General features: G+C 39.4%; 1 protein-coding gene across 1 annotated transcript; it reads right to left on the bottom strand.

The window, feature by feature from the left end:
• Nucleotides 1-9,312: 9,312 nt before the first annotated feature.
• On the bottom strand, nucleotides 9,313-10,220 carry LOC142181005 (uncharacterized). Its single transcript, XM_075253119.1, has 2 exons — nucleotides 9,909-10,220; nucleotides 9,313-9,771 (listed from the first exon to the last, which is right to left on the bottom strand). The coding sequence occupies exons 1-2, from the start codon at nucleotides 10,218-10,220 to the stop codon at nucleotides 9,313-9,315; spliced, it is 771 nt and encodes a 256-aa protein (XP_075109220.1).
• Between the last annotated feature and the right edge of the window lie 1,589 nt (nucleotides 10,221-11,809).

Below are 11,809 nucleotides of genomic sequence, written 5' to 3' on the forward strand. Positions count from 1 at the left end.
GCGATAGATGAGAATTCCTAAACAAGCCGGTGATAATAGCCTGTCAAACCAAGAAAGCTGCGAATCTCTGTGGCTGAGGACGGTCTGGGCCAACTTTGAACCACCTCTATCTTCTTCGGGTCAACCTGAATACCCTTGTAGGACACCACGTGCCCTAAAAAAGCCATAGAACTGAGCCAAAACTCCTACTTGGAGAATTTTGCATAAAGCTTCTCCTCCCTCAATCTCTGCAACACAACACTCAAATGCTCCGCGTGCTCCTCCTGAGTACGCGAATATACCAGAATATCATCAATGAAGACTATGAAAAACGAGTCAAGATAAGGTCGAAACATACTGTTCATCAATTGCACAAACGTTGCTGGGGAATTAGTCAGCCCAAAAGACATGACCAAGAACTCATAATGAAAATATCGGGTCCTGAAAGCTGTCTTAAGAATATCCGAGTCCATGATCTTCAACTAGTGATAACCTGAACGGAGATCAATCTTGGAGAACACTCTCGCTCCCTAAAGTTGGTTGAATAAATCATCAATGTGAGGCAAAGGATACTTGTTCTTAATTGTTACCTTGTTCAATTGCCTATAATCAATGTGCATTCTCATAGTGCCATCCTTCTTCTTCACGAATAGAACTGGCGAACCCCAATGTGACACACTAGGCCGAATGAACCCTTTATCAAGGAGTTCCTGAAGTTGCTCCTTTAATTACTTCAACTCCGCTAGTGCCATATGATACGGCATAATAGAAATGGGCTGAGTGCCCGACACCAAGTCAATACCAAAATCAATATCCCTATTTGGTGGCATGCCCAGCAGGTCCGCAGGAAGCACATAAGGAAAATAGCTCACAATTGGAACAGAATCACTACTAAGAGTCTCAGCACCAACATCCCTCACAAAGGCTAGATAAGAAAGACAACCCTTCCCAACCATACGCTGGGCTTTCAAGAATGAGATCACTCTACTGGGAACATAATCAGTCACATCGCGCCACTTGATCCGTGGCACACCCGGTATAGCCAATGTGGCTGCCTTAGCATGACAGTCCATAATAGCACGACACAGAGATAACCAATCCATGCCCAAAATGACATCAAAATCCACCATACAAAGTAATAAAAGATCCACACAGGTCTCCAGACCCCCAATAGTCACCACACATGACCGGTACACACGGTCTACAACAACAACATCGCCCACCAGGGTAGATACATGAACAGGTGAAGCAAAAAACTCATGGGGCTTACCCAAATAATGAGAAGTATGATGACACATAAGAAAAGGTAGAACCAAGATCCAATAATACAGAGGCATCTCTGTGGCAGACTAAAACAATACCTGTAATAACATCATCTGAAGCAATAGCATCGGGTCTGCCTGAAAGTGCATAGAAATGGGCCTGACCACTACCTGATCGACCTCCCCCTCGAGGGCGACCCCTACCTAACTGACCTCCACCTCTAGCTGAATAGGCGGGTGATGGTGATGTAACTGGCGCTGAAGCCGATGACTGACCCCTCTGCTGAGATGAACTCGCAAGACGACGAGGGCACTGCCTCCACATATGACCCATCTCACCACACTCATAACAACTCCAAGGTGCTGGAGAAGGGGACTGAAGGGAACCCCTCGCACCGGAGTGACTAGCAGATGCACTCAGCATAGAAGAGCCCTAGACTGATGGAGTACGGGACAAACTCTGAGCTGGAAGGGAACTAAGTGATGACTGGACCTGATGAGAACTGTGAGATCCATGACCCGATGATGCCCCACGATAACCTGGGTGAGCTGGCTGAGAATGCCTGAATGGACAGCCTCTGCCATGCTGAAACTGACCTCTCGAAGGAGTACCACTATAACTACCAGATCCTCGAGGCCTCTTGGCCTCCCTCTCCTCGCGCTCCTGACGACGAACAGACTCAATCTCCTTAGCAATGTCTACAACCTACTCAAAGGTAGCACCAATCACCCTCTCCCTGGTCATGAGAATACGAAGCTGATAAGTGAGGCCATCAACAAACCTCCTAATCCTATATCTATCTGTCGGAACCATCCAAATAGCATGAAGAGCTAACTCGGAGAACCTCATCTCGTATTGCATCACAGTCATCTCTTGCTGATGCAACCACTCAAAATCTCTACGCAGTACCTCTCTGCCAGAATGCGGCACATACTTCTCCAGAAAGAGAATGGAGAACTACTGCCACGTAAGAGGTGCTGCACCAATAGGCCTACGCCTCTCAAAAGCCTCCCACCAAGTAAAGGAAGCTCCAGAAAATTGATAAGTAGTAAAAGGGACCTCGCTGATCTCCAGAATACCCGTTGTGCGAAGAATCCTCTGTTACTTATCTAAGAAACCCTGGGCATCCTCACCCTCTGCACCACTGAAGGTTGGAGGGTGCAGTCTACCAAAACTCTCCAACCTATGTTGCTCATCCTCCAGCATAGCAGGAACTACATAGTCCTGAGCAGCTGCAACCGGCTTGGCTGAATGTGCCCCCGGCGTCTGAAGTCCCTACACGACCTGCTCAGGTGTGTGAGCAGTGGGAGTCTGAATGCATCCCCCAACCTGAGAAGTAGTTGCAGCTGTAGTGGCTGAAACCGCCTGAGCTTGGCCAGTGCAAACTAATAAGATTCGAGACAAGGCCACCTGAAGACCAGGAATCACAATGGGCATAACTGGTGCTACAGGAGCATCCATAACTGGGAATTGATCCTGAACTGGGACAACTGGTGGACCTACAGGTGCTGCCCTAGCTACTCTACCCCTACCACGACCACGGCCGCGTCCTCGGCCTCTGGTGGCCACAGCTGGTGGTGCTGGTGGTTGTCCATCCTGACTGGTAGCGCGTGTCCTCACCATGTGTGAGAGTGTGAAATAACATAAGTTTAGTATTCGGATTAACAAGTTCGCACGACAAGAATTTCAAGAATATGAAGTTTTTCCTAAAGATTCTGCAACCTCTCGAGGATAAATACAGACGTCTCCACACCGATCCGCGAGACTCTACTAAACCTGCTCATGACTAGTGAGACCTTATAACCTAGGCACCAATACCAACTTGTCACAGCCCTAAACCCAGACCCAGTCATGATGACGCCTCTCGTGAAGATAAGGCCATCCAACTATCCCCAATTCGATGTTAAATAGTTAAACAGTCTAAAACATGATAAAATAATCCAATGTAGCAGATAATGTCATAAATACGCGGAAGATTACCCCAACACTGCCTAAAATCGGGGTGTCACTAGTCATGAGCATCTATAAAACCTAATACAATTCTGAAAGGTCTACAACTATTACAAATGTCTGATATGAGATAGAAATGATAAAGAGGGACAAACACAGGTTTGCGGACATTAAAAAGCTACCTCCTAAACTCCGAATGTCCGCTGGGAGCGCTCAACGTGCACTGGCAGGATCAGCAATGCCTGAATCTGCACACAGGGGTGCAGGCAGTAAAGTGAGTACTCCAACTCAGTTATTAACAAATGTAAATAAAGAATGAAAACAAGAAATCACGTAAGGCACAAAGCATTCTATAATGAAGCAGTAAAACCAAGTAAAATCAGTAAATCGGTGAAAGATAGGTAAAATTCTTTATCTCAAATGTAGTTTCATGAAAAGCCTTTTCAATGATTAAGCAGGTAATTGACAGTCAATTATGAAAAGTAACCACATAAAGGTTCGACCCTCGGGCGCAGTATCAACAAATCCGCCCCTCAAACAACATCTTAGAAGAGTACCAGCAGCTCGGGCAATCACATAGAATAATACCAGCCCCTCGTGCTCAATCTCACATCACAATGGGTACCCGCGCTCATTGGGGGTGTACAAACTCCTGGAGGGGTCCCTTACGGCCCAAGCGCAATATCAAGCCACCTCGTGGCATCATCACTAGGCCCTCGTCCTCATATCAATCAAGCCACCTTGTGGCATACACATCTCAAGCCCTCGACCTCATAATCAGTATCAAATGTTTCCTCACAACATAGGCCCTCGTCCTCACTCAATCAAACATCCTCACAAGCCACTCGGGCAATAGTAAAACAGTGTTTCTCAGCCCAAACATCATTTAAAAATATCATTTAAGTATTAAAACTGAGTAAACATGGCTGAGTACAAACACAGTGGAAAATAACATGACTGAGTTCAAGTATAAAGTAAAAACAGTGAGGAAATATAAACAAAAATCCCCGAAGGGTTCAAATAGTTGGCACGAAGCCCAAATATGTCATTCGGCCCAAATAATAATGATAGCAAATAGTTGTCAGTCAAATACGCGGTAAAATCATCAATCGGGACGGACTAAGTCACAATCCCCAATAGTGCACTACCCCACGCTAGCCATCAAACGTGTGCCTCACCTCAATATAGCCCTACGATGTGCAATTCGGGGTTTCAAACCCTCAGAACATCATTTACAATCATTACTCATCTCAAACCGATCAAATCTCTAGCTCGCGACGCATTTGCCTCTCGAATCGGCCTCCACTCGCGTCGACTCTATCCAAAATCAGAAAGAGGACGTCAAAATATGCTAGGGGAATGAAGCCCAAGAAAAAATAATCAAAATACGACACAAATCCCGAAATCCAAAACCCGACCCCCGGGGCCATGTCTCGAAATTCAATAATTTTTACATCAATAGATTCCTTATCTCCCCATGAGTTCATACATATCAAAAGTTCTCAAATCCGATCCCAAATGGTCCTTCAATTCCCCAATTAAAGGCCTAAGTTCCCAAGCCCTAGTTTCCCCAATTTTCACCCTTAATTTCCATGATTTCTAACTTTAATCCATGAAATAATAGCATAAGAATGAGTTTTAGGTCCAAATTCCTTACCTCAATGAAGTTTCCTTGAAATCCCTCTTTCAAATCGGCCAAAAAGCTCCAAAGCTGAGATAAAAATGGTTAAATAACTCAAAATTTGCGAAGGCCACAATTTATACTTTCTGCCCAGGCTTTTTCGCACCTGCGATACAATACCCGCTTATGTGGTACTGCATATGCGGCCAAATAACAGCTTTTGCGGTTCTTGACTTAAATGACCAAAATCCGCATCTGCGCCTTCGCAGGTGCAGTCACACTACCGCATCTGCGGTTCCTAATGATTCCTCCAAAATCCGCTTCTGCGGCTCCTTTTCTGCACGTGCGGCATCTCACTTGCGGTCCCCAATCTGCAGGTGCGTAAATACCAGAAGCAGCTAAGATTTTGCAACTTCACAAGTCTAAAACCTTTTCCGTCATCATCCGAAATCACCCTGAGCCTCCCGGGACCTCAACCAAAAGAACAAACATATCCCAATACCTTATTCAAACATGTTCCAATCATCAAAACAGCTCAAACAACATCTAATCAACCAAAACAAATCGGATACAAGCCAAATTTCCTAAAATTTTCCAAATTACGCTTTCGATCAAAAACCCAACCAAACCACATCCGAATGACCTGAAATTTTGCACACACATCCCAACTCACACAATGGAACTACTGCAACTCTCAGAATTCCATACCGATCCCTTTATCAAAATCTCGCCTACCAACCTAAAATTGCCAAAATATCAACTTCGGCAATTCAAGCCTAAATCTACTACGAACCTCCAAAATTCATTTCGATCACGCTCCTAAGTCATAAATAACCTCTTGAAGCTAACCAAACCATCGTTACTCACATCCGATCCCTCTAACACATAAGTCAACATCCGGTTGACTTTTCCAACTTAAACTCACTCTGAAGAGACTAAGTGTCTCAACCCTTACCAAATCCTTTCTGAACATGATCCGACCAACTCGATATCACAAAACATGGATAAACAAAGCATAAAGAAGTAGAAATGGGGGAAACAGAGCGGTAACTCATGAGACGACTGGCCGGGTCGTCACAATTTGCACTTTTTACTTGTTGATAAATCTAACTTTTAGTAAAAAGAGCAAATTTCCTGGAGCTCAAGTTTTTGATGTGGCCACTCTCCATCAACTATGAAGTATTTTGGACTTCTTCTTTATTATCTTTGCTTCCCACGAATTTCCAGCTACACACCAGTAAGCATGTCTTTGCTAATATTTTCTTGTTTTCTTCTTATGAAAGAAGACGGGCATTGCGAAAAAATCATAGTAGTAAACTTCGCCAACCTATGGCTAACATAAAATGCTTCGGTGGAATTAAATTTGGTGAAATGGAGCGTGACGGTCTTATAGCTCATGGTGCTATAGCGAATTTGCATGAACACCTTTTTCACACAAAGTGACTCATCCCAGATGCACATATGTGGGAAATGCAAGAATATGATAAATGTAATTCAGAGGTCCATACAAGGTGGTAAAATAAGGGGCCCGTATTGCCGCTTCTGTGAATCAGTTGAAGACATAGTGAAGGTTGATGTGTACATAGTGCAAAGTTATTATGCTAGGAGCTCTTCAGCATGGGCATATCTCTTAAGTTTGACACAGAAATTTGCTAGTGTCTAGGTCTCATCTGTAAGCATGAAATCATAGTAATAAAGTTGTTATGAAAGAAGACGGGAGTTCCTAAAATAATAATTGTAGTAAAGTTCAGTTGGAAGCGAATTTTAGAGTTCTATAACCAAAGGCATGCATTGGTATTCAACAGAGAATTGGCTGCAAATCTTTGGACTAATGGAAAGTGGTAACAAGATAGCGGTTAAGAAACCCAAGAAGAGCAACTAGGACATGACTATGGAGAATATGAAGACACTTTGCGAATTTTTTGAATAGAAAATAACTTGTAAAGAAAAAACTAATTTTTTCTTTTTTTTTTCAAGGATGTAAGTGGAAATAAAATTGGATTTTGTGAATATACATTATTTTGTGTGAATTATGTGATGTCTTTCAAATTTTTATTCTATTCGCATTAATTAGTTTTTTAGTTTATTTGGATTGAATCAAATATGTTTGTGTCTTTTTCATGAATTTTAAGTATATTTTTGTTGAAATTCAGCAGGCTAAACTTTAGCATGAAGTAAATAACTTCTGCTTTTTAAGCTGAAGTTTTGGTTAAGAGTCATAACAAATGTGTCGACTGCAGGACAAAAACTTTAGCTCATCAAGTACTGAAGTTTTTAGAAATACACTAAATAACTTCAGCAAAATCTGCTGAAGTTTTTTGAAAAAGCTTTACGACAAAAACTATCGAGTCTAGGACAAAAACTTCAGCTTATCAAGTGCTGAAGTTTTCAGAAATACACTAAAAAACTTCAGCAGATTTTGCTTAAGTTATTTGAAAAAGCTTTATGACAAATATTGAATCCAGGACAAAAACTTTAGCTTATCAGGTGCTTAAGTTTTTAGAAATGAACTGAGTAACTTCAGCACATTGGGCTGAAGTTTTTTGAAAAAGCTTTACGACAAAAACTATTGAATCCTGGACAAAAACTTCAGCTTATCAAGTGCTGAAGATTTTAGAAATGAACTAACTAACTTCAGCACATTGGGCTGAAGTTTTTGAAAAAGCTTTACGTTTCTGCTAAAGTTTTTGAAAAAGCTTTACGACAAAACTATTGAATCCACGACAAAAAACTTCAACTTATTATGTGCTGAAGTGCTTAGAAATGAACTAAATAACTTCAGCAGTTTCTACTGAAGTTTTTAAAAAAGCTTATGACAAAAACTTCAGCATGTTTTGGTATTTTTTTAACTTGATACTTATCTTTTTTCCATTTACTAGCTACTTTTTGTCTTTTATCACCTATTTCATCTTTAATTTAAATTTGTTTGACCATATAATAAATGATCCGAAAAGTTACTTTTGCACTTACATTGATTATGTGAAAAAATTTTAGGCTGAAATTATTTTTTTAATATAGAATAAATGTGGGCTTATTAGGGCTGAAGTTACATTTCTTTTTGCATTTACCACATACTTGTTTTACTACCTACTTATCTTGTTTCATTCAATTTCTCTGAATGTAAAACAATAAAAACACCAGAAAAGTTACTTGTACATTTATAGATATTAAATTGATTAGGTGCACTCTTTGTCTATATTAACAATCTCTTCACTTGAAAATTTCATAGTCATTCATAGACTTCCATCATATTTCTTTAAATTTATATTCATCATTAGTTTTTTAGCTTTTGTTAAAGAAAGAATGTATGGTGCAAGTGGAAGTAGGAAGCCTAATATGGATGAAATTATGCAGAAGTGGGAGAGTTTGAAGTGTGAGTGGTACAATAACAAACCAATGTCTAATCTTCTGCTTTTGTGGGATCAAATAAAGGCTGATTGGGAGAGAATCAGAACATAATTTCTTGCCAATGAATCATTCCAGAACAGGCTTAACCTGGAACGTAGTTGTGGAGGTTATCAACCTCGTTTGACAAGGTTGTGCAACAGTTTGATAGTTTTAAGTTTCCCATTGGGGACGACCATTCCAAGCTGCAAAACAACGTGAAGACTCTTCTTTCTCTTAAGGACAAAGTAATCGTTAAACAAAGTCAGTTGTGTGATGAATTCAACAAGTTAAAGAATGATCTCGTTGGACTCTGTGGTCTTTTGCCTGAGTACCCTATAGTTATCTCTGATACTGATGATGATGAGATATTTAGAGAAATTGAGGAGTACTGTGATGATGATGATGATGTTGATGATGCTTAGTATTTGTAATCCTTTTTTTATGTTTTAATGTTGTGCTTTTTTGTTTACTTCAGCATATTCATTAGAGAATATGCTGAAGTTATTAGGTTCATTTTGTATAACTTCAGCCCAGAGACGTTGAAGTTATTGTTTGTACTTTGTGTGTTGTCCTCATCTCTTTCTGTATCAATGTAATTCTCATCCTCTTTCTTCTTAGCTTTCTGTTGCATTATCCTTGTTATTGTTGGTATTTGCTGAAGTTAATGCAATTAGTTGGTTTTTATGTTTAGTTTTTGTAATCCTCTTTTATGTTTTTATGCTGTGCTTTTTTGTTTACTTCATCATATCCATTAGAGAATATGCTAAAGTTAAAGTTCGTTTTCTATAACTTCAGCCTAGAGATACTGAAGCTTTTGTTTGTACATGCATTTCTTTTGTGTGATGTACGTGTATGTGTGTTTGTGTGTGTATGTGTGTGTGTGTGTTTGTTAAGGATATGTATTTCACATACTGTAACCTAAAGTTTTTTCTCGTTGAAGTCATTGCGTACTTTTTTAAAATGCAACCAAACCTATAAGCATGCTCAACAAAAATGAGTGTTTTGTACTTTAGCAGTATATAAAATAGTCTAAGAGCTTTTTTTATTCCTATGAAAAAAATCACATTTCAAATATGTCATATAATAATGAAAGTCTAAATTCAGACCAAGGATTATTGAAGGTTGAAATATTTTTCAGTGTGTTTCTTGGAATATGGATGAGGTGCTGGAGAAGACAAGCAAGTGTTGTTTTGCCCAACTTGTTTACATCGACTGCATTTGGTAGACTTCAATGGTATATGCTTCTTCTTTTGTCTTATTCCTTGTAAAATCTCTACATCGGGAGGTTTTGTGATCTTAGATTGTACATTTTGTGGTATATCCCATGATTTTTGATCTCCCACGGTTTTTACATGTCCTTCATATGTTTTCAACCATGTTTCCTTTGAATACCAATTTGAGCAGTAATCAAATTTCTGCAAATATCTCTTTTTAATAGCAGCAATTGCATGTGGACAGGGCAATTCATCAAGTTGGAATTCCAAGCAGTCACAAGTTCTCTTCTTTAAGTCCACAATGAATTTGATTCCTTCACTATTTATTCTAAACAACATTGAATCAAGGTTGAACACCTAACAAGGAGTAAAAAATTAAGTTAAACTATATTAGTGTATTGTTGCTTCAAAAAGAAAAAATATGAAGTTTTTTAAATATAAGCAGTAAATCACTGCAACAGATATAAAAAGTTGAAGTTAATAAATATACTCACAAACATTTTGCAAGCCAAGTCCATATTCTTAGTCATCTCTTCTTCTGCCCATTTTGATACTCTGTGAAAAGTTTCATTTGCCTTTTTTCTCCGTCCGTAAAACCACTCTCCCAACTTTTCTTGAATGAAATCTAACATTCTTAAAATAGGCATCTCCTTCCCTTTTAGTAAAACAGAATTTATTGATTCTACTATGTTTGTTGTTAGCATATCATAACGTCGTCGTAGGAACCACGATCGAGCCCATCTCTCTGGAGGCTCTTCCATTATGTAATTGTATGTTTTCTTGTCAACACTTTTGAGTTGGGACATTAACTGATTAAAATCTTCACGTTTGTATGACCTTGCAGCACTTTGAAAAAGATTTATTATCGTGGCCTTTGCATGTCTTTAGTTTAAATTTTTCTCATAGTGATAGAGGCAGATACGATGGTGAGCTTCAAGATAAACTTTTCTAATACCATTTGAGATCGATTGGTTTCTATTTGACAAGAAAACTAGTTCATGACGGCCTTGAATTGCATTTCTCATTTCCCCGAAGAACCAAATGTATGCCTCGTTATTTTCTGAATCTGCTACACCAAAAGATAGAGGAAAGATTTTATTGTTTGCATCCTTTGATACAACAACAAATAGAACACCACGATATTTTGACTTTAAAAATGTTGCATCTACTGCAACAACGGGTCTACAGTAGGACCAACCAGCTTGTCACGACCCCGACGACACCTAGTCTCTACGACTAGGTAAGCCTAAATTGCGGAAGAAAACCAAAATTTGTGGAAGTAAAACAATTTAAACCAATAATAAAATAATAATAGTGTTTAAATGTGCCGCTCCACTTACACCGTATTTAACTCTCAATACAAAAACATAAATCCAAGATCCGGAAACCCACGAATCACAAGCTAGGAAGTACTACATAGCTTTAACTCATAAATGTCTAACAAGAACAGAAAATGCAGAAGGGATAAGTACTAAAAAGTAGGAATAGAAAGGGACTTCTCGGTCTGCGGATGCGGCAGATGTACCTCGAAGTCTCTAGAACAGTCGCCTCCCTCAAGGATGGTAGGCCTGATAAGCTGTACCTGGATCTGCATACGAAAAATATGAGCAGAAAGGGCATGAGTACACCACAGCGGTACTCAGTAAATGCCAAGCCTAACCTCCATCGGATAGTGACGAGGAAGGTCAGGGCCCTACTAAGATTAAATAAATATAAAGATAACCGGATAAGAAAAGCAATAAAATTGAGAATCTACAGTAAGAATCTATACAGGATAATAAGGGTACAATAACGGAAACAGTGATAAAGGCAAAGCACAAGGAAGTACTACTCATAACAAGGATGATAACCGTGGATCTCTTGGTATCCTTTATATATACAAAAGGGATCTCTTGGTATCCTGTGGATCTCTTGGTATCCTCAATATATGCTAGGTATCTCTTGGTATCCCGAGGATCTCTTGGTATCCTCAATATATGCTAGGGATCTCTTGGTATCCGAGGATCTCTTGGTATCCTCAATATACGTGCCAGAGATCTCTTGGTATCCTGCACCTCAGTCCAAATTATAAATACGTACATAGGATCTCCCGGATGCCGTCCCGTAGTCCAAATTAAAAACACACAACAACAACATAAGAATACTCAATAAATGCTAAATTTCGTACTAAGTAAATAGATAATTCTAGCCTAACATGCTTCATGTAATGCAATTAAGGTAGTTTAAGCAAATAGGCAATTAAATCAACTAAACATGCTTTTCTAAACTAGCAACAGGCTAAATTCGCAAGTAGAATAAAATAGGAAAAGGAACTCAATTGAAATACTTAAAGAAAAATCGGATTTTCGACAATTAGCTCAAGTACGTACTTTTCACCTCATGTACAAGGCATTTC

The sequence above is a fragment of the Nicotiana tabacum genome, chromosome 5, assembly GCF_000715075.1.
Source record: "Nicotiana tabacum cultivar K326 chromosome 5, ASM71507v2, whole genome shotgun sequence".
NCBI classification, from domain to species: domain Eukaryota; kingdom Viridiplantae; phylum Streptophyta; class Magnoliopsida; order Solanales; family Solanaceae; genus Nicotiana; species Nicotiana tabacum.